The sequence below is a fragment of the Cricetulus griseus genome, chromosome 2 (genome assembly GCF_003668045.3).
Source record: "Cricetulus griseus strain 17A/GY chromosome 2, alternate assembly CriGri-PICRH-1.0, whole genome shotgun sequence".
Classification (NCBI taxonomy): Eukaryota; Metazoa; Chordata; class Mammalia; order Rodentia; family Cricetidae; genus Cricetulus; species Cricetulus griseus.
In genome coordinates this window covers 427,943,192-427,971,036 of record NC_048595.1, presented here as the reverse complement: position 1 = coordinate 427,971,036, position 27,845 = coordinate 427,943,192, and the positions used below count along the sequence as shown (strand labels likewise).

At 44.5% G+C, this 27,845-nt stretch overlaps 1 protein-coding gene across 1 annotated transcript; it reads right to left on the bottom strand.

Annotated features, from left to right (window-relative positions):
- Window positions 1-520: 520 nt before the first annotated feature.
- On the bottom strand, window positions 521-27,568 carry LOC100751584 (sterol 26-hydroxylase, mitochondrial). Its single transcript, XM_027397247.2, has 9 exons — window positions 27,308-27,568; window positions 6,705-6,895; window positions 2,929-3,128; window positions 2,627-2,824; window positions 2,368-2,540; window positions 1,492-1,658; window positions 1,241-1,322; window positions 957-1,169; window positions 521-806 (listed from the first exon to the last, which is right to left on the bottom strand). The coding sequence occupies exons 1-9, from the start codon at window positions 27,566-27,568 to the stop codon at window positions 687-689; spliced, it is 1,605 nt and encodes a 534-aa protein (XP_027253048.1). The 3' UTR covers window positions 521-686.
- Window positions 27,569-27,845: the final 277 nt, after the last annotated feature.

Sequence of the window (27,845 nt, the reverse complement as noted above, 5' to 3'; positions counted from 1 at the left end):
GGTTACTCCCATTTTTAATTTGTTTTTTTTTGGGGGGGGATCTTAATACTGTTGACCATAATGGCCATGCCTTTAGTAGTTGAAGTATAGACTATGAATACTAACTTCCAGACTCTAATCCCCAGTCACACAGACACCCAACTCCACTGCTCAGGTGAGTATTAACTGATTCAACCAACTCTCCTGCTTCAACCTCCAGGGTAGCTGCAACGATAGGCATTCATTGTGGTACCCAGTGGGTAGCTTTTACTATCTAGAGCTGAGGCGGGACTGTCACGGTGCCCTTTTTGGGTGACCATAAAAAGTCTGCTAATTGAGGTCTATAGAAGCATGTGGTACTCTTGGTGCTCCAAGAAGTAGGTCCAGCAGGACCACCCACCGTGAGCTGGGTACAGAAAGGCATTCCCCACAAAAAGAGGGTCAGATGCTGAGTGATCAAAAAGAACAACAAAGAACCCCCACTCCCAAGTTTGAATTTTAAATTTTATTTTAAATTGGACCCAAGGATTGCCATGTGATATGTGGTGCTCTATTGTCTTGAATGGGTGCTGCTCAGTAGAGATTGTGCCAGACATTTGGGGTCTATGGGAAGGGCATAGAGCTCCCCTGTCAGATCAGGTATCCTGACATGTGACATGAGACTGGCCAGGGTTCCTGGACAAGCCCCATGGAGGTAGGAGCCCAGCTCAGAATTGTCTCTGCAGAAAATGCAGGCTCACCTTCCTGCTGGGAACCAGAACAATGCGGGCCACAGACTTCACTTCCCCCATCTCAGGGTCCAGGACTACCTCATACTGTCGTATCAGCTGGAGGGCGAGAGAGCAGGGCCACTGGAATCTTGATCTCCTATTCCTGTTGCTTCTGTAGACTTCTACCCTGGACCTCCCTGCCCCTCCTCTCCCTGAGTTCCTCCATCTTACCTGACCCCCACAGCCCTCCCCACATTCCCTGCTCACCCTGGACAGTAGCAGTTGCATCTCCAGTTCTGCAATCCTTCGGCCCAGACAGGACCGAACCCCATAGCCAAAGGGCACAGAGCCGAATGCGTGTTGGACGAGGGAGTTTTCAGTCTCTTTCTTCCTCAGCCATCGGTGAGGCTGGAAGCTCTCAGGCTCAGGAAAGACACTGGGGTCCCGGGATACCACGTAGTGGCATAACACGAACTGGGTCTACAGAGGAAGAATGGCATCAGCAAGGGCTACCAGCATTCCTGGGCACCTGGTGCTCTAGCCCAACTCACGTTCTTGGGGAAGAGGAAGCCATCGACTTCAGTTTCCTTTTCCGAGATGATCCGGGAGTTTGTGGGGACCACAGGGTAGAGGCTGCAGGGAAAAGAAAGTCTAGGCTCTGCTTCCAGATTGGGTGAGGAGGCATGACCCTCTTCTCACATCACTCTTGTCCCTAGGTTCCAGCCTTGGGCAGTCCCCACTTTCTATTCCTGCCTGATTACAGAGCCCATGTAGACCCTATGCACATGGGATCATGTCCTACCGCAGGGTCTCCTTAATCACAGCTTTCAGCAGGGGCATATGGGTCAAGTCCTTCTGTTGGGGCACCTTCCCAAAAGGCACCACACCCACCACTTCCTTGTGCAAGGCCTCCTGGATCTTTGGATTCTTGGAAAGATGATACAGGGCCCATGTCAGCGTGTTGGATGTCTAGGAGATAGAATGGGAAATAAAGATGAAGTAAAAGGCTAATTTCTAGGGAAGAGGATAGCTAAGTGGTGGGAGGGTCTTGTGAGTGGATGTAGATACAAGAAAGCTGACTTGCCACCAGGATGACAAGAAAAAGAGATGATGGTTCCTGGGGATCTCTATGCTAAACATGGACCCACAGGTTGAATAAGGACCAATATGGAGGAAGGTTGCATTTCAACCACAGAGGGGACTATAACAAGGAAAGAGCATGCCACAAAAATGCTAGAAATGAGTCCCCTAAGTAGATAGGGTGCTTGTGGATAAGTTTCCAATTCTATACCTAAATCACAGCAAGAGAATTGGAATCCTGTGGGATGGGATCTCCCAGCTGTCGGGGTGGGGACAGACAGACACATACACAGAGAGAAAGACAGAGAGGGAGAGAGACAGACAGACTGATACACACACACACACACAACACACACACACACACACACAGAGAGAGAGAGAGAGAGAGAGAGAGCATGCCAGGGGCCCAGATGTTGATGGAATTCCCCTTACAAAAGGGGAATTTTGTTTTTGAATTTTGCCCTCAACTGGGCAAACAACCGAAGTGATACAGAAGAAGCTAATATAAGAGACGAAGGTGTGTGTCAGGAGGCAGGGTGGGAAGAGTACAGAATAAATCAGGGAGTCCCTGGTTTCCCTGTCAGCCTTCCTAACGTACTGTGTCCACACCAGCCAAGAGCAGCTCAGGAAAGGTGCCGATGGCCTCCTCGGGACTGAGCAATGCATTGGCCAGCAGGAAGTGCAGGTAGCCGGATACCTGGACACCATCTGGCCCAGCTGCCTGTAGCTGGGCTTCTACCTCCTTAACTTTCTGATCAATCATCTTCTTCCCTGCAGGGGCCATGGGGAACAGAGGAGGGTGAGTTTAAACTCCTGGGGCGAGCTTCCTTCCCTGGCCCCAGGTAGGGACTTCTCACCAAAGGAAAAAATGTTATTCCAGCCATTCAGGTATCGCTTCCAATAGGGTAACAGAGGACGAGTCCACTTGGGAAGGAAAGTGACATAGACGGAGTTCTGGAACATGGACCCGACAGATCTGATGAAGGTGGCGGTGTCCTCAGGGATGGTGGGCTCCAGGCAGCCAACCCTTTTCTCAAACAGGATATAGCAGATGGCTGAGAAGTATAGAGGCTGTCACGGCAGGCAGGGCCAGAGGACTGAGAATCCAGGGTCCTCAGGAAAGCCCATTCCTGCCCCCAGCCTCTCCCAGCAAGGGTACCTTCCAAGGCAAAGTTGTAGAGAAGGTGAGACATGTCTGGCACATGATCCCCCGATGCACTCTCGGCCCGCACCTGGTCCAGACGGGTTATAAAGTCATCAATCACCTCATTGAAAGCATTCGTGTAGAGTGCAGCCTCGGCAGGCTTCAGCAGCCGCTTGTTCAAAGCCTGGCGCAGCTGGTACCACTGATGTCCTTGTCTGGGGAATGTGGAGAATAGCACAGGTAAACATGGGGTCCCCAGAGAGTGGAGGGAATCTCAGGCCCCTGGAATTAGAATTAGGCAATCACTGAATATAATTGATATAAGAACCACAAAACTGACAAGCATGGCTTCATACACCTGTGATCCCAGCATTAGGAAGATGGAGGCAGGAGGATCAGGAGTTTGAGAGAACCCTTTACTAAAAATTGTTTTTGAGTGCTGCCTGGACTCCACAGACTCCTGTCTATGGTGAGTTGATTTTTTAAAAAGGACGGCAGAATGAACCACAAAACCTCAGAGTCTCACCAAAGCACTATGTGAATAGGTCAGGTGGCCTTCTAGAACCTAGAACTACCTAGGATCAAATCTTAGGTCTAGCCAAGGCTGGTGGTACATACCCATATTCCCTATGTTGGCTGGGCCATCATAAGTTGGAGACCAACCTTGGCTACAGAATAAGATCCTGTCTCCAAATAAAAACAAACCAACAAAAATCACAGGTTTATAGATTACTGCCTGAGCAACCTCAGAAAAGAGGTAAAACCCATGTGCTTTGGTTTTACCTCTGTACATGAAGAGTGATCCAAAACCTGTCATAGCAGGGTTGTTCAAGTGCCCAGATGAGTGCTTGGCACATGGTTTTTAGTAAATATTGACTGTAAATACCTTTGAATTATGCAACTCTGGAATCTTCTGTATGTGAAATGATAAGAGCTGCACCCACGCCTTCTGTGAGGAGGTTGAGGAATAAAATAGGAGCAGGTTGGGGTTCCCCTGCTGCCAGAGCTCTAAGCATCTATGCTCTCCTTGGTTCAGTGGGTCAAGGGGACAGGAGACCCACAAAACTGAAGCTTCAAGTTTATGTTCTAACCACACAATAGATGCTTAGATATCTACCCTGGTTTAAGGGAGGTCCAAATGGGTAGCAGACATACTCCAAAGACATATTTAAGGACAGTCCCACACTCGACTAATTCCCAAACCCATACCCTTTCCTATGCAAGCTAGATCAAATCCATAAAACTAGCTGCAGAGCAACAAATACAATGTCGTCCTGTGCTATGAGGAAGAGAGGGACCTCCCCCCCCCACACACACACAGCTATGAGTGTTTGCACACTTCTGCTAAAGTGAGAATGAAGACTCAACAATTAACAGCATTGAGGGCTCAGGAGAACAGAATGGGATGGAGGGGGACACTCAGAACTTCATTACTGAAAATTGGAAAATTCATTTATATAACAACAAGGCAGGAGTATCAAGATGTCTGAGGTTAGTCTTGGCTGAATAGTGAGTTTAAAACTAGCCTGGACTACATGAGATCCTGTCTCAAACAAAGGAGAAAAAACAAACAATATTACTATCAAAAATTTAAAACAATTAAGTTTTAAAAAGAAAAAAAAAATGGCCTGAAGAGATGGCTCAGAGGTTAAGAGCACCAGCTGCTCTTGCAGAGGTTTAATTCCCAGCACCGACATGGTGGCTCACAGCCATCTGTAACTCCAGTTCCAGGGATCCACTGGCATTTGCAAGCACTGCAGGAATGTGGTGCACAGATGTACATGAAGGCAAAATACAAAATACACATAAAAAATTTTAATCTTAAAAAATAAAGAAATTTAAAATTTTGAAATAAGCCTCAACCCTTCCTCCTAGGAGGTTTGTTTGTGTTTGACGAAGGCTGTCACAAAAATAAACAATGAGTATTGGCAAAAAAAAAAAAAAAAAAAATGACAATCAAAACAGACCCAGTGGGTTGTTGAGGCTTTTTCAAGGAGCTAGATATGAAGACTCTAACAATGGCCCAATCAGAAGCAATTCCTTGTGGGGAGGACAGATTTGTAAAATGAGATTCTAAAGACAGATCTGTCAAAACAAGGCAAGAAAAACAAGTAGAATAGCTTTGAAAAATAGCCTTTATTTATTGATTATTTGGTGTGTGTCTGTTTCAGACAGGTCTCCCGTAGCCCAGGCTGCCCTTGGATTCATGATCTTCCTGCCTCTACCTCCTGAGTACTGGGATTAGAAGTATGTGATACACACTTAGCACAAAGTAGCCTTTAAATGAATACCAGGGACACACATAGAAAATTGGCATAACTAGATCCCCAAAGGGTCCTATATCATGTTCAGTTGAGTTGTCAAGTCCGGCCCAAGCAGCCTCTCTCTAGCCTGCAGGGCCAGGGAGGTTAAAGGATCTTAAACATCATTCTCTAGCTTCAGAATTTAGAACAAAGATCCTAAGAATCATTATCTTAGTGATGAAACTGTTCACCTTCGAAGGAGACAGAAACAAGAAAGGAAACCCCAGAGACTGAATCTACGGATATCAGAGACAGCTACAGCGAACCTATGACCAGGTCATTCTCTTTCTGAAGTATCAATGCTATATATAATTCCTTGAGTTCCAGAATCAGGAAGATCTACTTCATCATTGGCTAGGGGCATCACCTCTGACATGAGATGTAAAACCTCCCTTGGCTTCTGTTACTTTATCTGTAAAGTAGGGATAGTAATACTGTCCACTCCAAGGCTTGTTGTAATGGTAAAATGAGACCACAGCTGGACAGAGATGAGCCTGGTGTCTGGCGTTGTCAAGATGCATAGGTCTGATCAATGTGGCAGCTATACTAAAACATGATGGGGAAAGCTATTTACTATTTTTGGAGTTCTACTGACACAGTTAGGAGACATCTGAACATACCCAATTACAACCTGGATCTGCCACAATTCTGTAGCCTACTTCAATGAGTTTATCAGTAAATAACAATGCATCCTTCAAATGCCACTGCCAGAATAACTGTAACCTTTCTGGGCACAACTGAAATCTCTATCTACATGTATGTGGAAATGCGCCCATGAAGCTTATAGCCCATGATTTGTGTCCTCCCAACTAAATGATAATACTTTCTCAACTTCAAATTGATGTGCTTTCAGCCATGATGCAGAAAAATGAATCTGAAGCCAGGCTTTGTGGTTCCTGCAACCTCAAGATATTCATGACAATTTCGTGATAGAGACCCTGCTTCAAAACTTAAAAATTGTAGGGCTGTGGTAGCACACGCCTTTAATCCCAGCACTCAGGAGGCAGAGGCAGGTGGATCTCTGTGAGTTTGAGACCAGCCTGGTCTACAAGAGCGAGTTCCAGGACAGCCTCCAAAGCACAGAGAAACCCTGTCTCAAAAGACCAAAAAAAAAAAAAGTATAGCAAAAACTTAAAAATTACACCCAGTGGTTGAGTGATTGAACAAGTTAAGTTCCTAGCAGGAGTGGGGCCTCAGGACCAATCCCTCTACCACAAACAAATCTGAAAAGGCCTTGCTGGTATTTTTGTCCAAATACCCTATATTTCAGATCTGAAACACAAAAACAAGAAAACAGAAATTATTTGCTCGTCCAAAATGACAGAATGTATTGGTAGAACAGACAGTGGCTGGTCTCTGGGTTTCAGTCCACACCAATGGCTGCTTTCCAGTTATGCAGCTGGCTCAGGGGATGCAGAAAGGTCCCCTCTGCCCTGCATCTGACTGGTCGTCTGTGGCCATCCCCCAGTCCCCTTGAGCCCAGCTCACGTGACAAAGATCCCATAGGTGAGGCCCATGTGGTCTCGGTGCTCCTTCCACTGCTCCATGTGGTCTCTGATTGGGTACTTGCCCTCCTGACGCATCACTTGTTCCAAGAGCGAGGCACTGGCCAGATTCACATGGGTTTGAGTCCCAAAGGGGGTTGTCCACATTGGGCCATACTTGACCTTGTTCAGCGCCTGTGGGTGTTAACCAAAGTGGAATAACTGAGGGCCAGTGGAGATGACATTTCTGGAAGGAAAGATGGGCTAGGAGAGGGTCCGATGGCCACATCAGAACCAGCGGGCAGTACAAAAGTACACTGTGCAAGAGGAAGTAGAGCGGTGGCCATCGGTTCTGCAGACAGAGACAGAAAAAGTGGCCCTACAAAGAATAAGACTATTGACAGTGATGTTACCTGTAAGGGGTGGAAGGATCTGAGGCCTATGGAGAAATATGGACATATGGGAAACTGGGAGGGGGGAGGGGAGGGAGCTGTTTTAGATTAGGTGCAGATACTTGTTTTAGGAAGTCTGAGTAAGCCTAAAGTCCCTTCTTAGCATTTAAATCTATATAGCAAAAAGGTATAATGACATATTATGTATGAAAATGGCATAATAAAACCCATTACTTTGCATACCAGCTTAGACAAATAAGACAAATAGGGCCAGTGAACAATCCACACTGCTAGAGAAGCTAGGAAACAAGGATGACCCTAAGAGAGACATGCATGGTCCCCTGGAGAAGGGGAAAGGGTCAAGAATCCCTGAGCAAATTGAGAGCCTGGGAAGAGGGGGGAGGGAGCTAGGAGAATGAGAAGGGAAGAAGAGGAAGGATGCAGAGGACATGAGGGAGCAGAAAGGTTGAGTCAGGGGAAGAGTAGGTAGGGTTTTAGTTGGGGGGTGATAGGGGAGGAAGGGAGGGAGAAGGGAACTGGGATTGTCATGTAAAACAATCTTGTTTGTAATTCAAATAAAAAAATCTGAAAAAAAAAAAACAAAAAAAACAAATAGGGCCAGTGAGATGGGTAAGGTGCTTGCCATCAAGTTGTGACCTGAGTTTAATGGCCAGTACCCACATAGTAGGAGAGAACCATTTCTGCAACTTGTCCCCTGACCTACACACACACACACACACTGAAACATGTGCACACCATACATACATATACACACCACACCATGCACACACATACATACACATATACAACAAATAAATGTAGTAAAAACATTTTTAGATAAATAGAAAAATGTTAAAGATAAATAAATAAATATACTGTAGCTTGTAGCCTCATTGAGTTGAAGACAAATGTAATTACCAAGAGAAAGAAAAAAACACAATTAGGAATTCTAAGAAAAGAATAATTTGAGATGAGAAATGCAGAGTCAAATACGAAGTAGGCTGTGTTTTATTTGTTTTTTTAAAGCAACAACAACAACAAAAGTGACATGTGTGTTATATAATTCCTAAGTCTTTTCTAAGAACTGGAGGTGTAGCTCAAAGACAGAGATCCTGCCTCAAATGCAGGAGACCCGGGTTGGATCCTGCACACAGACACATCTTAGACTTTCTAAGGCACCTGCTAACTGATACTCTTAGTATCTAGGAAGTTGGCAGTTGCTAAGGGCTAGGAGCATCATTCAGTGATACGAAGCTTGCTTATCTTGAGCAAAGCCCAGGCTACTACAATGTATTGATAGTTGCTGAAAATGAGAGAGAAAATAAGATGGAGGGGAGGCCTAAAAGGAACCTACAGATGTGAAGCAGAACTTACTAGCTAAGCTACACCCACATGGTGAAAGAGAAAAAAGCCTGTGGTTTCCCGGTCATTTCCTCTTTCCCAATTGTTGCTGGAGACAAGACACCGAGTCAACTATGCTACAGAAACTTAGGCCATCGAGTTTCTGTGAAACAAACAGATTTATAGAGAAGAGACTCATCTCTGAGTCTTCCTGGTCCTCTCTGGACCACTGCAACATAATTGCTCCCAATACAGTTGTCCAGAATCCACTGAGTTAACAAGGCTTCCCATTGCTCAGAGGCCAGTCTTGGGAAGACCCCCGAATCCATTTGTTCCATACTTCCACCTCCCAGAGACATAGCCACAGTGGGTGTGGTAGGATCCTGAGTTGTTTAACCACAGTGACTAGTCCTATCTTCCCTCAGAAAAATCAGAGTGTACAAACCTGACTGGTGGGAGTCTCAAATGGCTTGTAACTATACTGGAGGACAATTGTTGATATTTCTAAAAATTGCTACAAGTTTACAAATGGAGTACAGGATAGCTACAGGCTGGAATACATTATCAACCACAGAAAAATACTGTGTAGACTGTCACAACAGAATATACAACTGCTGCCTAAGAAAGCCGGGCTGGAGCTGGGAAGATGGCTCAGTGGTTAAAGCCCTTGCAAGAGGATCCCCACAAACCACATAAATGCCAGGTGGGCATGGCAGCTCACCTGTAGTTCTGGCCTTGGAAAGTGAACAAAGGGGATTTCTGGAGCAAGCTAGCTGGCGAGACTAGCTATATTGGTGAGCTCTAGGTTTGATTGAGGCCCTGCCTCAAAGAATAAGTTGGAAGAATGACTTTGGGCCTACTTATGTGTAGGCCCAAAGTCTACACATGGGAGCACACATACATGAATGCAAGCATACCACACACACACACATGAAGGGAAGAAGCAGGGAAGGAGGCTAAATAAATATTCAATTTTCATTAAAGAAATACTAAATGGATATTTCAGACACAAGAATGCTTAACCAGGGCAGATAGGGAAAGGAGTGAGTGGATTAGTTACTGTGAGACTTTGAGGTGGATTTTTTATTCAAACCACTACAGGGAGTGAGACTGCTCAATGAATAGCATGGTATGTTGTTTTAAGTTTTGAACTATGAAAATGTCTAAATTTTTTTTAATTTAAGAAAAAAAAGCTTTAGTGAGATTAAATCTTAGAAAATATCACACAGTTTATGCCAGATTAAAATATTCTCAATGTTAAAAAAAAAAAGAAAAAAAGGAAACAATGTTTTCTGGAACACATGTCACAACTATTGATCAGATAATTCTAGAAGGCAGAGAAACCTGTTGAACCCCTGCATTCATGCAGGTACTCCTAAAATTTATGTGAACCTTAGTTATATACATTTGTCTGTAAATGTGTTTTGTTTACTTTTCTTAAAGTTTCCATTAAAAAAAAGAAAAGCAAAAGTAAAAAAAAAAAAAAAAAAGTAGAAGACCACTTGCTTAGCTCGCATGAGGCCCAGGATTCCTGGGGTCAGGGGGAGAAGACAAGGACATGGACCCCAAAAACTGGAGTTAGATGTCTGCCACATGCCTGTAATCCTAGCACTAGGGAGTCAGAGGCAGGAAAATTACAGGTTCAAGACCAACCTGTGCTGCATAACAAAAAAGAAAAATAAAATGTTGAGGTAACATTTTTATTACAATGTGAATGGTGGTGGCCTTCTGCAGTAACAAATAGTGTTATGTAGATACATTTAATTAGTTTTTTTTTTTTTTTTTTTTTTTGGTTTTCAAGACAGGGTTTCCCTGTGGCTTTGGAGGCTGTCCTGGATCTAGCTCTTGTAGACCAGGCTGGTCTCGAACTCACAGAGATCCACCTGCCTCTGCTTCCCGAGTGCTGGGATTAAAGGCGTGTGCCACCACCGCCCATAATTAGTTCTTTATACTGTGATTCATTTTCCAAATTTTCTACCACAATCTTGGCATCAGGAAAAAAAATCATTTTTAAAATGATTTTTAAAATCATTTTTAAAAGGGGGCTGAAGAGATGATAGCTCCGTGGTAAGAGTCATCTCTTCAGAGGACTCAGGATGGATTCTTAGCATGAGCATGGTGGCTCATGCTGGCCTGTAAGTCCAGTTACAGGGAGCTGACACCCTCTTCCAGCTCCCACCAGCACCAGCGTGCACATGGTGCACGGACATGCATGTAGACAAGACACTCATACACATAAAATAATAAACATTTTGAAGAAAAAAAAAAGCTAGATAAATAGCCACTAAGTGGGACACGAGTGCCTTAACCTCAACCCATAGCTCCTGAGGTTTCCTGACTCTCAGAGCAGAGGTTTCAGTTTCTCCCTTTTTCCGTTAGACTTCTTTCCGTCAGTTTACTGGGTGGCACTTAACAAGGACCTCCTTATGTAAGGACTTATTTTAGAAAGATATCAGGATACTTGCTGAGAGACGTGTGCTGCCCCGTGTGCCCGGCATTAGGAGGTAACCTGAGCCAGCCAGGCAGTTCTCACAGAGTGCTTACTGCCTCAGAGCTACTTGCTGAGCTAACATGTCACTAGGATGAATGAGACATGTCCTCACTTGGTGGAACTCCAGAGATGGAGAGTGAGGAATTCATCAGCACTCACCCGTGGGATGGGGAGCTCCCATCTCACCCTGGGCACAGGTGTACATCGGGAGACACTGCAGAGGACAGCTGAGCTCAGAGTCCACATCCCAGTGGGTCAGACTGACAGCTGAGAAGTGAATTACATACTCTCAAATTACTTCCTAACTATTCTGTGGATGTCTTTTTATTGTTGTTATGTTTTGCTTTTTAAAAAAAAGGTCTGTCCTCTGACCTCCACGTGTGCACTATGTCACACGCATGGCCTCATGGCCTCACTAACACACACACACACACACACACACACACACACACACACACACACACACCCCAAATCAAAGTTACAATATTATATCATTTTATGCCCAGTAGGATAGTTTGAAAACTTCAACAAATAAAAAATAAGCAGGAAGTACGCATTGATGAAGGACAAATTGGAACCCTCGTGTTTCGCTAGTGGAAAATACAAACAGGATACTCACTGTGGAAAACATTGACACGGAATTATACACAATTCAACAATTCTAGTCCCATATACATGAGAAATGAAAACATGTCTACACAGACTTGTCTACAGTGTTTACAGAAACAACAGCAAATGGTAGGCCAGTCCAGACAGCCACCAATAGATAGATAAACAGATAACCAAGCTATATGCATACAATGGGGTATTGTTCAGCATGAAGCAAAGCACTGACTCATGCCATAACTTTCTTAAAAACATATGATAAGTAAAAAGAGAGGGACACAAAACAAAAGGTCACATGCTGTGGTTCATCATCTCCCTGTCTCCCTTTAGAACTGTTTCACCCAAACACTGAGTCCACATAAAAATGGTGGTCAGGGATGCCTGTAATCTCAGCATTCCAGGGCCTGAGGCAGGAGGATGGCAACATTGAAAACAAACTAGGCTACATGCAGAGCCTGTCTCAAGAAAACAAGTCTTCTTACGAACTTGAAATTTATATTACCGTATTACTCCATTTCACCACTAAAAGCAAAAGACCTTATGTATGTGTATGTTTACATGTGTTAACTTCATGTACATAGTAAATGTATCTACATACCTGATAAAATCTAATGAATTATTTTCAGATTAGTTTATAGATGAGGGATCATATAAACTAAAACTGTTGAACTAAACCAAATGTCTTGTGTTCACATTAAAAAATAAACTTCAGTAAGCAAGTTGGCCTAAATTGGTTGGTAAACTAAAAATGAAAATGCCATCAGAGTCATTAGCATACTTCCATGCTCCAGCAGGAAGGTTATGTTTATCTCTGCTGGAAGCCTTGACTCAAAGTCCTAAAACTACAACTGCAGCCCAGAACAAAATGATCTCTGCTGTAACTCTTTGATAAACAAGACTAACATTGTTGGCTGAATGAAAACATCACCAAAGCTGTCAGTACTAAATACATGGTAGACACACAACTTCCTTGTGTGGGTTATTTTAGATTACAGAAGTCTGCATGTGACCTAAGAATAAATATGCAAATAAAAGCTTAACACTCTGTCTCCTGCATCCTGTACAGCAAGTTAATGTGAAGGCTATTCTTCAGCAAGGAAACATCTCACAGCCCAGTTTTCGGAATGGATCTAGACATAACAGCTTAAATCAATTACATAAACATTTACAGTTTTTCAAATACCTTAAGGTCCTAAAATTACTATAAAGCTGGTAACAGGTATAAAATACCTGAGTAACTACTAAGTTAAAAGTAATTACCAAGAAAAAAGGTCTCAAAAAAAAAAAAAAACCCCACAAACAAAGCAAAACAAAACAAAAAGCCAAAAGCAGGTAGTGGTGGCACAGGCCTTTTAATCCCAGCACCTGGTAGGCAGAGGCAGACAGATTTCTGTGAGTCTGAGGCCAGCCTGGTCTATAAAGCAAGTCCAGGACAGCCAGTGCTACACAAAGAAACCCTGTTTCAAAACAACAACAACAACAACAAAAACCTGAAAAAAAGTCATAGAAATTCAAGCATTTTTTTGCTTCTTAAGTTTTATAGAAAAGACCATGTGTTTGGATCCATGTTTTTCCAGGAACTGGTAACATGGAAAAATCCAGTGCTGGTTGGTATCTTTCTGGGTTCTCACTAAAAAGGTACTAAGACCCCCATGAAGGTAATTATCATATATAATTTTATATGCAAAGAATAAAACAGATATATTTTGATGAAAAAATGTAAGGTATGAAAAGAATTCTCTCCCTGAGAAAAAGAGCAATTTTTTCTAAATTTTGAGATGAGGAGGGTATTGGTGATGGAGCCTAAAGCTTTTGGCAAGCTGGCCAGGTCAATGCCCAGGTCACTGGGTTACATTTACAGTCCTGACGCTTTTTTCTTCTTTCTACTTCAGATACTCTTTAGGCTGGACATGGTAGTACGCACTTATATTCCCAGCACTTGAGGCAGAGGCAGGTGAATCTCTGTGAGTTTGAAGTCAGCCTAGTCTGCATAGCAAGTTCCAAGTTAGCCAGGGCTACATAGTGAGACCCTGTATTAAAAAGAGAGAGAGAGAGAGAGAGAGAGAGAGAGAGAGAGAGAGAGAGAGAGAGAGAGAGAGAGAGAGAGAGGAAGGGAGGAAAGAAAGAAAGATACTCTTTTAGCCAGTAAGGGGAGGAGGGAGAATAAGAAGGAGAAGAAGAAGAAAGAGGAGGAGGGATAGGGAGGGAAGGGGTGGGGAGGGATGAGGAGAAGACTGTTGATTTTTCAAACTCTATAGAAAAAGAAAAAAAGAAAAATGCTTGCTTGTGAGGATGCCACATAGCCTGGGCCACACAGCTCCAAGCTAGGCACACTTCATTCCTGTTTTTTGTTTGTTTGTTTGTTTGTTTGTTTTGTTTTAAGACAGTATGGCTGGCCTGGAATATGCTATGTAGACTCCACCTCCCACATTCTGGGGTTAAGGTGTAGGCCACCATGCCTGGTTTTATGCAGTGGTGGGGACTAAACCAGTAGGGCTCCATGAGCGGCAGGCAAGCACTCTCCCAGCTGAGCCACATTCTTGCCTCCAGAGCTTTAAAAATGGTTTTATTAATTATTTAAGTTTTTTGAGAGCTGGAGAAATGGCCCAGTGGTGAAGAGCACTGGCTGCTTTTCCAGAGGTCCTGAGTTCAATTCCTAGGACCCACATGATGCTTAAAACCACCTGTAACTCCAGTCTTGGCGGATCTCACACCCTCTTCTGATCTCTGCAGATATCAGGTACACACATAGTGTGCAAACATACATGCAGACAAAATGCTCACACAAATAAAAAAGAAATAAATCTTTGACAAAAGAATGTCATACAACATATTTTGATCACATCCACCCTCCACTTTTCCCTCTAACTCTTCCCAGAATAACCCCTTCTCCCTTACTACCTAACTCCATGCATTCTTTTCTTTGAGATCCTCCACTGAAGGGGCTGGAGAGATGGCTCAGCAGTTAAAAGGACCAGCTGCTCCTCCAGAGGACTCAGGTTCTATTCCCAGAATCCAAAGATGGCTCACCACCATCAGTAACTCAACTCCAATGGGTCTGATACTCTCTTCTGGCCTCTGTGGGCACTTCATGCGTGTGGTATGTTTTCATACACACAGGCAAAATACCCATACACATAAAATAAAAATAAATAAAGAATAGCCCAGCAAGCCCAAGTTGTGTTGTCCATATACTTCTGATGTGGGGCTGTCCACTGGTGTATAATATAAAATTACCAGGAACCACACCCTTAAAGAAAACTGACTCCCTCCTAGATGCTATCCACTGTCAATAGCTCCTCAATTACAAACCCCTTCCCACTCTATGCTAGAACATTGACTCCACTGCAGTGTTTTCTTCTCCTGTTTGTTTGTAGATAAGGTCTTATTGAGTAGCCCTGACTAGCTGGGCATGGTGGTGCTGGCCTTTAACCCAAGCACTCTGGAGGCAGAGGCAGGCAGATCTCTGAATTTGAGGCCAGCCTGGTCTACATAGTTAGTTCCAAATTCTGTCTTGAAAAACCAACAACAAAAAACCAAAGCAAACCGATGCAAAACCGAAAGTTGCCAGGGGAAGGGAAGACCACATCTTTATTAGAGAGCTACTGGAGACACTGTGCTAAGGAGAGACTACCATCAGCCACAGATGCCTAGAGAGTCAGGGACTCTCTAGACAGGAGTCACTGTTAAAAAGAGGCAATGGCTCTCTTTAGTTGTGGACCCAAAACTTGCTTGACATTATCACCCAGAATGCTCCATTACCCACCAAATGTTGTGGCTCATATCTGTATTCCCAGCATTCAGAAGACTGAGGCAGGAAGACCAGGAGTTGGAGGCTAGTTTGGGCTACATAGCAAGCCATAAAGAGAAGGCAGGAGGGGGCAAAAATACACTGTATAGCAGACGGTGGTACTCTTGGGAGGTGGAGGTAGGCAGATCTATGAGTTTGAGGACAGCCTGGTCTACAGAGTGAGTTCTAAGACAGTCGGGGCTAACAGAGAAACCCTGTCTTGAATCCTCCCTCCACCCAAAAATGTACTCTGTTTAGTGGGTGAATCTATGGCAACAGCCCTAGGAAAAACCTACAACAATGCACCTATTGAATCTTATCGAATCTGATTCCTAGGAGTGTAGGCTGGTGTCTACCAGCAAGATGATATCATGAGCAAGTCTCAGTCACTTCTGGGATATAAACAGATACCTATGCCAAAAATCGGCTTGGGGTTAACACAAGTGGAATGATCAGACTATCATCTCCTGGATACACCATTACTTAGGGCCAGGAATCTATGTTCACTTCTCACCTAGGCCACAGAGGCAAGAGATTGTAGTGCACAGGCAAGGAGGCTCAGGACCAATCTGTGGTAAACACTCAACTTCTTTTCATGCCATGCCTACACGTAGGGAACCAAAACTATGAGAATTTGTAAATAGCAAAGATAAGGAAGTGAATGGCTAGCTCTGCTTGCTGACCATGAGCAACCACAGAAAGTAATGATGATGCCCATGAAGTGATAGGTCCTAAGATGGTCTTTATGTGGGCCATACGTCAGAGAGTGGGCAATGTTCTAAGATGTAGAAGGTATATAGGGAAGAAGCCATTGAGCCACTTTGAGACAAACGTGGGACACATGGAGACATGTGGAGAGATGAAGAAAAAGGATATTTAACTGCGTGGAGACCAAACACTGAACAGTGGAAGGGGAGCAACACCTCTGCCTTAGAGGATGCTGGGAGCCAATCCTGGTGGATCAGAGGTCATGGAAGAGACTAAGATCTCTCTTTCAGTTTCCATACTGCATCTCATCTGGGTTGCTATCATGTCTTAGTTAGGGCTTCTATTGCTATGAAGAGACACTATGACCATGTCAACTCTTATAAAGGAAAACATGTCATTGAGGTGGCAGCTTATAGTTCAGAGGTCCAGTCCATTATCATCACGGCTGGGAGCATGGCGGCTTGCAGGCAGACATGGTACTGGCTACATTTTGTTCAGAAGGCAACAGGAAGTAGGCCGTCTCAGTGGGTGGCATCTTGAGCATATATGAGACCTCAAAGCTCACTCCCACAGTGACACCCTTTCTCCAGCAAGGCCATACCTACTACAACAAAGCACACCTAATAGTGACACTCAAAAGAGCTTATGCAGGCCGATTACATTCAGACTACCACATACTACCTACCAATTTTTAACTTGACAAATGGCCAATGAAGAATCTGAACTCTAGAACTTATAGGAGCTTCCCAACAGCCAGACTTCAGAATGGCTTGGCCTCCATGAAAGACAATAGGACGAGATCGATTTTCTGATTTGGTGTCTTTGATCTCACCCTCCTGTTAGCCTCTTTGGTGTTTTGTTTTGTTTTGTTTTGTTGTCAGAGCTTGCTTGTTGTTGTGTGAAATAGAGTCTCTCTATGTAGCCCTGGCTGTTTTGGAACTCACTGTGTAGACCAGGCTGGTGTCAAACACACAGAAATCTGCTGGCCTCTAACTGCTGGACGAAAGGTGGGCATCACCATACGTGGCCTTGCCACAGCTTGTTTGAAAGCTGGCAGCCAGTTAGGTCCAGCTGTACCTACGTGGGATTGACAACAGCTCTAGTTATTCTCCAAAAGAGTGCTGGGCCAAATCTGTTCTCTAAGCAGGCCTGACCAACCTTCACAAGATCATGTTGTCACAAAACACTGTAGTCAGATGTTGCCGAAAACAAACAGTAGGTTTGATACAAGCCCTTATTAGTAAACAGAATGACCTATTTCTGGACTTTTTTCAATTGCTCCCGTTAAAAGGCCATGGGAGGATTATTAGAGAATGACATCCAACCCTGCCAGCTTTGTAAATATCTATGCCAGTATCACCTTGAACCTCAGACTATGAATTTTTAAGCAACCCTGTGACCTTCCTGGAATAGATCAGAATCAGAAACCTGGCTGGAGCTACCTCAAGGCAACTTTTTGATTGGCCTTATCTCACAAGGTTCTGAGGTATCCTTAGACTTCTTGCCTATTCATCTTAGAAGACAGGTGCAAAGCCAAGCACAGTGGCTCACACCATTAATTCCAGCACTTGGGAGGCAGAGGCAGGTGGGTCTCTGTAAGTTCAAGGTCAGCCTGGTCTACAGATCGAGTTCCAGGACAGCTAGGACTACACTGTCTCAAAAAACAAAACAAAACCAAACAAAAAGGAGGAGAAGAAAGAAGAAAGAAAGTAGTTGTAAAATAGAACGTCCTGGAAGGGGCTTCTCAGACTGGAGGTTATCCTGCAACTCCCACTGAGCTTATGGTTGCCTGGTATTTGGGTGTTGTGTGGTTGGGGCAAGGATCTGGGGAAGTCAGCACTTCGGGCTTATTCATTTACAGTAAGTAACAAACTATCTAAAACCTAAAAGTATCTCTTTGTGTTCTTATTGGCTGAATCTGTCAGGCCTTGGCTGAACTTAACATGTCTGTTCTTGTCAGTTACAGAGGATTGTTGGAGTAATCGATCCCAGAGATGCACAGAAGCTAGCCTATATATTCAGAGTGGAAAGCCTAAGGCAGGTCCTGAAGGTTGTTGATGAAATTTTTAAGTATGGTGCCTAAGAGGCACTAATCTAGTTCCCAATGAAGAAATGAGGGTGCCTGCTAAATAGAATGATGTTTCTCTTGAGAGTGACAGCTACATGAGTCAATGAGTCTACTAAAACAAATGAGTGTTAAATGACTAACCAACATAGCATTGTGATTATCACAGTGAATCTGTTACTGGGCTCAGGGTGCAGCTCAGTGGGAGAGTGTGGACTTAGCATGTGTGAGGCTCTGGAGCTTGATCCCCCAGCACTGTACAAAGGAAGGAGGCAGGGGAAAAGAAAGTAAGGGGAGGAGATAGGAAAAGAGCACTCAACTCAACACAAAGTAAAAAAGAAGTACAGCTGCATTTTGACTGTTGTGCCCGAGTCACAAGGATCCCCAAAGAGACTTGGGAGACAGACCACTGATGCAAACGCACAAGGTTTACTAAATTGTCTATCCTACCTCGGGAGGGACCCTGTCTAGCAAGCTGACACAGCAGCCTCCAGAGGGGGTGAAGTTCCCTGTCTACTGCTAGGTTTTAAAGACAAAAGTTACAGGATTACATCAGTAGATATGGGTTGGTTCCTGATTGGTTGACATTTGGGAACAATCAGGAAATTTTCTCGAAGTCATATTTTGGCATGAAACACCCGTGTACCAGGTATTCTCATTGGTCAGTGCTGAGAGGGAACATTCTGTGGTTTCTATGGCTTTGTTTTGTTTCTTGCAGGTGACCTGGTGTACACAGATACCAATAGTTTTAAAAACAAAAACAAACAAAAAAATAGAACTGTATCCTGGAGACTATAGGGGAGGTTTTGGTCTTCCCTGGAGTTTCTTTTGTGGCCAAACAGTTTCCAGGAACCAAGTACCTAGGAGGCTAGGGGTGGTCTGGAGTTTCTTTTTTTCTTTTCTTTATTTATTTTTCTTTCTTATCATTTTTTTTGGAGTTTCTTTGTGTTTAGTTTTAGCCTTAAGCTGGGAGAGGCCAGGGCATCTGGAGTTTCTTTGTGTCAGAGGCCTATGGGTCTTTTCTGTAGCCTGTCATGGCTGCTAAAGCAGGGGCTGAGTGAGGGTCTGGTCCCTTTATTCCTAGAAGTGAAGCCTTTAGTTTACCCCTTTCATTGACATCTACCAACTAGGGCTCCATTTGGTTTAGTGACGTGATGGGTCCCTTAAGAAGTTCAGCGAAACAGAAACGCTGCTCAAACCAGCCAACAGCCCTGACAACTAAAGTACACTCACAAAGGCCAAGGTCTACTTTGCCATGTCAACTAGCCAGGACCTGAGAGTTGACAGTCACCAGTTAAATAAACAAGAGTAAACAGGCACACGTTGCTCTTTTGCCTAATCTGGTTGGCAAATGTCAGAAAGTGGGCTCATTCCAAGTCCCTGGCATGGGAGTGCAGGTGGGACAACCTGTCTCAGGGCTGTCAGAGTGTCACTAGGACTTAACTCCTACCATACATAACAGGAAGAATCCACATCTCCAAGTAACCAGAGGTGGTAAGCAATTAACAGCATTCCAGCTTCCCCTTGTTCTGAACCTGGGCTTGGATGAGTTCCAGCCACACCAAACCAAGTCAGTGGTACTAGCTGAACTCATGATAAGAGGCATTGTGCGAAGTTTATTTATGAAGATGTTCATGTTGGAAACTGAACCAAGTAACATACAGACTAAGCACCACTATAATTCCAGCACGGAGGCTGAGGCAGGGATCACTTGAGTTAAGGATCAGCCTGAGCAATACAATGAGACCCAGTTTCAAAAAGAGAAAGCTAGAGGTGGGCATGATGGTGTACTTTGGTAATCCCAGTACTTCAGCCATAAGTAAGGCAGGAGGATTTTGAGTTCAAGGCCAGCCTTGGTTACATAGTGGATCTAAGGCCAGGCCAACTGAGCTACCAACACCCTACCTGGCAAACAAAACAAAACAGAGAACAATAACAACAACAAAAACAAACAGTCGTATTCACTACAACTGTTATACAGAATTCCACTGTATGAATACATATGATTTATTATTCAAGTGGATAGGCATTTCACGTTTCTTTTTTCATATTTATTTATTTATTATTTTAATGATGGATTTTTCTTAAGAGCTCTCTATTAAGTAAAAACGCATGGAGGTAAACTTTTTAGCCAAATTGGCTCCATTAGTGCCTTGTGTGTTCAAATGGATTTCTCTTGCTTTGTTTCAATGAAGCCAAATTTACCACAATACAATCTATTTGGGTTAGATTTTTAAAGACTGTATCTAGTGAAATTCAGAGGAAGTACTTTCTCTGCATATGTCAGCTATCCCTTCCTAATATCATTTTTTAATTCCACCAAGTCACCTGGAACTAATATTCAACTGTTCTTTTTTTTTTCTCTCTATCATTTTATTTTATGGTTGATTATATTTACTGATTTTCTTTTTTTTTTTGCAGATTTTTTTATTTGAATTAGAAACAAGATTGTTTTACATGACAATCCCAGTTCCCTTCTCCCTCCTGTCCTCCCCTACTACCACCCCCCAACTAAAACCCTACCTATCACATATCCTTTCTGCTCCCCCTGGATGGTGAGGCCTTCCGTAGGGTGTCATCCGAGTCTATTGTGATGATAGATTATTAACACATGTTTCTATTATTTTTATTTATTTATTTATTTTTGGTTTTTCAAGACAGGGTTTCTCTGTGTAGCTTTGGAGCCTATCCTGGCACTGACTCTGTAGACCAGGCTGCCTCCTGAGTGCTAGGATTAAAGGCGTGGGCCACCAACACCTGGCCTTATATTTATTTCTTTATCATCACTAATTTTCAGAGCTGGAGATGGTATCCAGGGCCTAGGGAACTCTAGGCAGGAGATCTATCACAGAGCTGTGGCACAAGCCTGACAAAAACAGAGTTTTTCTGCAAGTGTGCAGTTATTACTGCAGTGTCTGAAGAATGTCCATCTTTATGAAAGAAGGCAGAACTGTCAAAGACTACAGAGATTCATACCAGACATCTTGACAGGAAGACATCTTGACAGGAAACTTCCCACTGATTTTGCAATGCAAGGAAACTGTGATACAATGAAATGAGAGTAGACGAAGATCTGAGAGTGACTCAAGAGAGGCTTTGCCTGCAACACACTCAGAAAACTGAGCACTGCTTATCCCCATACTCAACTCCCATGGCAGCCCAGTGAGGCAGCCAGGTAGAAAGCTGGCTAGACCCAGGTGGTGGTGGCACACACCTTTAATCCCTGCACTTGGGAGGCAGAGGCAGGTGGATCTCTGTGAGTTCAAGGCAGACCAGTCTTCAAAGTGAGTAGGCAGGCTCCAAAGATACACAGAGAAACCCTGCCTTGAAAAACCAAACAGAGAGAGGTGGGGAAAGAAAGCTCAGTGGAACAGCATACACAGCACTGTTGGCAAGTTCCAGCATCCTAGAGCAAAAGCGAGAATAAGGAGCAAGGAGTGGATGACCAGATGCTGAACCTGGGGAGAAGCAGCACCCGGAGGTGGACAGACACAGGCCCAGCCCTTCATTTTACAACCCAGTCTTTTCAGACAATGATGAGAAACAATTCACAAAATGACACACATGTGCAGTGGCTCCTGGGGGCCATAGGGAGTACTTCAAACCAGGGAGTTTTGAACAAGGCATATGGACTAGATGACATCCCATCATGCCCACAATCAATATTTTTGAATGGTGAAAATTTAATAGAGGGGCTGGAACAATAGCTCAGCAGTTAAGAGCTCTGGCTCCTCTTCCAGAGGAACTAGATTCAATTCCCAGCACCCACAGCTATCTGTAACTCTAGTACCAGGGGATCCAATGCCAGAATCCAGGTCCTCACGCTTATTCAACAAGTACTCTTACCCACTAAGCCACCTTCCCAGCCCAGGCATTTTTTATTTATTTCTTTTTTGTTGAACCCAGGGCCATGAGTATGCTAATACCTTCAGTTTCTCACATGAGTGCTATACAGCATGCTTGCCCTATCCCTGGGGTCACTTGTTTTCTGACATCTGAGAGTGTAACCAGCACTGTGCTTGACTGACTGCTCCTAATACCTATTCAGCTTCCCCCTTTGTGTGACAGCCTCCTGGTTTGGGTAAGAGGGACCCCAAGTCTGGATTTAGGGGTGAGGCTTCATGGGGCAAAGCAACCTCTGCCAGTCTGATAGACTCAGGGAAGAGCTATTAAATTACATCACGACTTTCAACCAACTTCTGCAGAGCCAAGGCACCTGAGGAAAACAAAATGGCTACTTTTATGACTCCATGAATTTTGCTGTAAACAGGTTTCATTCCCCTAAAAGTTAATGAGCCGGAAGCCTGGGCCCCAGTGTCACGGTGTTAAAAAGTTAAGGTAGGGGCTGGGCTGTTGGCTGTGGTTAAAGCACTTTCTATGTAAGTATGAAGGTCAGAGTCAGACCCATGGCCCCCAGATCTCACATAAATGCTCAGCAGGTGTTGGGGCCCACCTGTAATGCCAGCTTTGGAGGGTGGAGACAGGGGATCCTAGAAAAAGCTGGCTACAGACAGACCTCAGAAGCTTTGCTTTAGCACAAAACTGGATGCAAACAGAAACTTCTACCAAGGCCGAGTAGTGTTGCTGTGATGGTGCCTAGAGTGTGGCAGTGGCTTTAGAGCTCGTAAGGACAGAGGCTGGAAGAGTTTGGAAGACCATGGCTGCAAACAAAGCATTCAAGGCAGCTATGGGGAAAGCTCGGAAGATAAGAAGCCTCGGAAGGAGCTATGTCTTCTTAGAGACTGGCTAAGCAGTCATGACCAGGATTTTCTTTAAAGAATAAGCATAGTAAAGGCTATACCGACAAGGTCACAGGGTGCAAAGGTTGGGGGGGGGGGCGTTCCTTGTTATAAAGCAGTGAAGACTAGCTGAAAAGCATTCATGCCCCAGGGTTTGTGGAAGGCCAAATTTAAGGATGATAACTTGGGGCATTTGAAAGAAACTTCTAAGCAACATACAGAAGAAGCTATTGGGTAGTTTTTGTGTTTTGTTTTGTTTTTTAACAAATGACAAAATTTAAGGACAATTAGATGTATGTAGTACATTAAAATAACACCGAGTTATGGCCCAGTCTCTGGTAACATATAGGCAAAATTATAAAGTGATTGTGCTCTATTAGTGGAACTGTGAGAAACAAATTTTTAATTTCATTTTACATTCCAACCACAGTTCTCCCTCCCTCACTCCCCCGGCCCCAGCCCACCCCCAGTCCACAATTTGGGTAGTTTTAAACCACATGCAGTAAGATTAGGGAGCAGTGGTGATGGCCTAACGGTAGAATTTATCATTAAGACAGTGCTTGCCAGGCCTGCAGAAAGTCCAGGTTTCATTCCACAGCACGTTTTTTTTTTTTTTTCAAGATTTATTTATTTATTATGTATACAGTGTCTGTCTGCATGTATGCCTGCAGATCAGAAGAGGGTACCAGATTTCATTATAGATGGTTGTGAGCCACCATGTGGTTGCTGGGAATTGAACTCAGGACCTCTGGAAGAGCAGCCAGTGCTCTTAGCCTCTGAGTCATCTCTCTAGCCTTGCTAGTGAACTTGTTGTAGTGGCCACACCCTTTGGGCATGGTCTCTGGGGCAGATGTGACCCCCTTAAGGTAGAGGAGAGGTGCATGCTCTCTTGGGTTTTGGAGAGCACTGGAAAAGCAGAGACCGCATCTTCTCGAGCAGGAAGACCTCGGCGGTTATTTCCTCTTATCCGTGTAAGCCCTTCCCTAATAAACACCTATTGATCATTTATCTTGGGTCTGGCGAACTCATTTAAACCTCTGCCTTTACAGGCTGTCCCACTCACTTCAGATCCAGAGGTTCAGGGGTAGCATGGTTGCAGGGTAAACTAGGGGGCTGCTTTCTAGGGCTACCTACCCAGACCTCAGCTTGTCCTTTCCCAGTACAGCCACCCAGTCACTGCTTAAATGGGCTTGTGTATAGCTGGTGCCACTGGTGAACCAGAGGGTTAAACTTAAAAGTCCTAGCAGAGTGCAAGGACTATTATGTTCGATGCACACAGAACACAGTAGCTATGCAACCACAGTGGTTTGGAAAGATTAGAGACAGGAGGAGGAGGAGGAGGAAGAGGAAGAAGAAGGAAGAGGGAGAGGAGGAAGGGGAGGAGGGAGGAAGAGGGAGAGGAGGAGGAAGGAGAGGAAGAGAAAGTAGCCTCCTGGTAACTTGATCCAGCAGGTTGGAACACCTACTCCAAAGCCTGCTGACCTGAGTTGGAACCCTGGAACCCACATGGTAGGAGAAAGCCATAAATTATCCTCCAGACATGTCATGTCACACTCATGGGCACACATGCACACACACATAAGCAAGCAAACAAATAAAAGGGAAAAAACTTATAACTTAAACAAAAATAAAAAAACAAGTCCAGGTAGTTAGGCAGGAGCTTGCTAGAGGGGCACAGGCATCACAGCCTCCTTTAAAGGCCTAGGAGAGCCAGACCAAGGAGCCCAGGAAAGTAGGGTAACATCTGATGGGGAAGCCCTGCAGGTGAGGCTGCTGGAGATTTAGGGGGGCACCTCCAACCCACTGTGCCCCAGATGTAGGTCTTGGGGCTTTCAAACATGTCTACACTGATGGGTTTCAGTTTTACAGGGCTCTGTGCCCTTTCTCTCTCTGGCCAATTTCCCCTTCTCTCACTCTCCACATTGTCTTGGATACAAGTAACTTCTTAACTTCACTGGCTCACAGCAGAAAGGGGTTTGTCTTGATCCCACTCTAGACTTTGGCTTGGTACTAACAAGACTCTCGGGACTATTGCACAAATGAATACATTTTGCCTTATGAGAAGGACATGAAGTTGGGAGTGGGGTGGAATGCTGTGGTTTGGAAGTGGTCTTCCTAAAAGACGTGTGTGTGTGTGTGTGTGTGTGTGTGTGTGTGTGTGTGTGTGTGTGTGAGTGTGTGTGTGAGTGTGTGTGTGTATGTGTTGAAGGCTTGACCCCCAATGTAACAACATTGGAAGGCTCTGAGGCACCTAAGAGGTGGGGCCTAAAGGAAGGAGTTTGTGTTTTAACTATCGGACTCCCAAGAGTGAATTAATTCCCACAAACAGGCTGTTATTAAAAAAAAAAAAAAAAAAAAAAAAAAGAAAGCCTGGTCTCTTCCCATACTCTCACTTACTTTCTTCTTCTTCTTCTTCTTCTTTTTTTTTTTTTTTTTTTTTTGGTTGTTCAAGACAGGATTTCTCTGTGTAGCTCTGGCTGTCCTGGAATTCCCTCTGTAGACCAGGCTGGCCTAAAACCAGAGATCCACCTGCCTCTGCCTCCCGAGTGCTGGGACTAAAGGTGTGAGTCACCACTGCTCTCACTTCATTTTTTACGGTATGACCTCTCTCTTGAAACCACAAACAAGCTCCTGTCATGTGATGTTACCCATCATGATACATACAGCAAGAAGACCTCCATCAGAGGCTAGCTAAATGGAGCCACCTATTTGGACTTTCAACTTTCAAAGTTGTGAACAAAGAGCACCTTTTTCTTTACAATTTATTAATTCTTCAGCATTGTATTATAGTTAAACGAAACAGACTAAGACTCGGGAGCAGATCATACCCAAAGGACACTCCAGCTGTAGGTTTTTTTTCCATTTTAGCAAAGTCAGTTTGAAAGTCAAACCAATTCTAATCGATACAAAGCAAGTTATAGAAACACAGCCTTCCTCAATAAGGCCATTGCTGGGTTTTATGGATGTAACTCCTATTAACTCACACCAGCCACAGCATGTTCAGATTAATAGATTTCTCATGGGACAGCTCAGAGTCATATGACTGAGTTGTTTAGAGTTCTCCTAAAACTAAACCGAAGCCCTTTGCACTCTTTAAAGACCAGTCACGGGGCTGGAGGGTTAGGATTAGGGTTAGGGTTAGGGTTAGGGTTAGGGTTAGGGTTAGGGTTAGGGTTAGGGTTAGGGTTAGGGTTAGTTCCTTTGCTATTCTTCCACAGGACCTGAGTCTCAATCCCAGTACCCATCAGCTACCTGTAACCCCAGCTCCAAGGGATCCTCTTCCGGCCTCTGCTGACAGACAGGAACACTCAAACACATACACATAAATAAAAATAAATCTTAAAAAAGAAATCTATCTTTTGGACATTGTCCTGGCTGGTTTTGTGTGTCAACTTGACACAAGCTAGAGTCATCAGAGAAGAAGGAGCCTCAGCTGAGGAAATGCCTTCATGAGACCCAGCTGTAAGGCATTTTCTCAATTAGTGACCAGTGGGGGAGGGCCCAGCCTATGCTGAGTGGTGGCATCCCTGGGCTGGGGGTCATAGGTTCTATAAGAAATCAGACTGAACAAGCCAGGGGATGCAAGCAGCAAGCAGCTTCCTTCCATCGCCTCTACATTAGCTCCTGCTTCCAGGTTCCTGCCCTGTTTGAGTTCCTGTCCTGACTTCTTTCAGTGATGTGGAAGTGTAAAAGCCAAATAAACCCTTTCCTCCCAACTTGCTTTTTGGTCAGGGTGCTTCATGGCAGCAATAGAAACCTTAACTACAATAGGCATGGTGATAAACATACATAATCCCAGTTCTCAGGAAGCTGAGGCAGGAAAAGTGCCAGCCAACCTCGGCTATATAAGGAAACATTGTCCTAACAAAACAAAAACAAACAAACAAAACCCATATATTCGTGGTTTTGTTTCCTTGTAAAGTCTTCTAGAATTACATCTGAGCAAAATCCCCCTGAGAAAGCTTCAGTCCACGGCCCTACCAGGCATTCCACAGGCCTCTCAATTTCTACAGGCTGAAATCAATCTAGAACTTTTTAGTCCCTTTCTTTCTTAGAAGTATCAGGTCTTCAGGAATGGTTTATTCTCTCTCTCTCCCTCCCTTTCCCTCTCCCTCTCTCTCCCTCCCTCCCTCTCCCTCTCCCTCTCCCTCTTCCTCTCCCTCTCTCTCTCCCCTTCCCTGCCCTTTTCTCTCACCTGGAATTAGCTATGTAAACTGTCTGGTCTTGAATTTATAGAAATTCAGATCCATTTTTGCCCAACACAACCCCTTCCTCTCACAACTTGCGTCCACCACACTGCTGGTAACATCTGTTTTAGCTCAAAAGGTTCTGCATCTTGCACAACTTCTCCATGGAATCTCAGACACTGGCAAGCTAAGTTCCCCTATCATTTACTATTTATCACGTTTCTCCCCCACTTCCAGCTTCGCTATCCCAGTGCCCAGCCCCAGGTGGTTATGCAGCTGCCGGGTTACCTGTAGTTCGTGCAAGCGCAGCACATAGCCCCGTAGGAATAGCTGGAATAAAAAGCGCAGCTGTCCGGGACCGGGAAGATCCTCCAGACTCCGCAGCTGCCGCTGCTTCTGACCTCCTGTAGGACCCTCCACACTCTCGTCTGCCCGAAGGGCCGCCGGGATCGCTGCCTTGGTTCTGGCCCCCTGTGGGCAGAGTCCACGACCCACCACACGCGTGCCCAGGAGGGCCCACCTCAGCCTTGTGCAGCTGAACGCAGCCATGAATCGTACCTGCGAAGCCAAGAGTTTGGATCCAGAGGCTGGACACCCCAACCAGAGGCAGAACCCAGGACTCTTGGGACCGGGCGTGTCTAAAAGTAGAAGTGACCTGGGGGCGGGCCGATAGAAGTCCAGCCAGATTCTTTATTACCCTTTGTCAGGATCTAACAAATAAAAGTGCCACTTCCTCCTGTTGCCAAGATCCCTACCAAAGAGGCAGTCAGAAGTGGACGGTGTGATCCAGGGAGAAGTCTGATCCAGGGAGAAGTCAGGCAGCCTC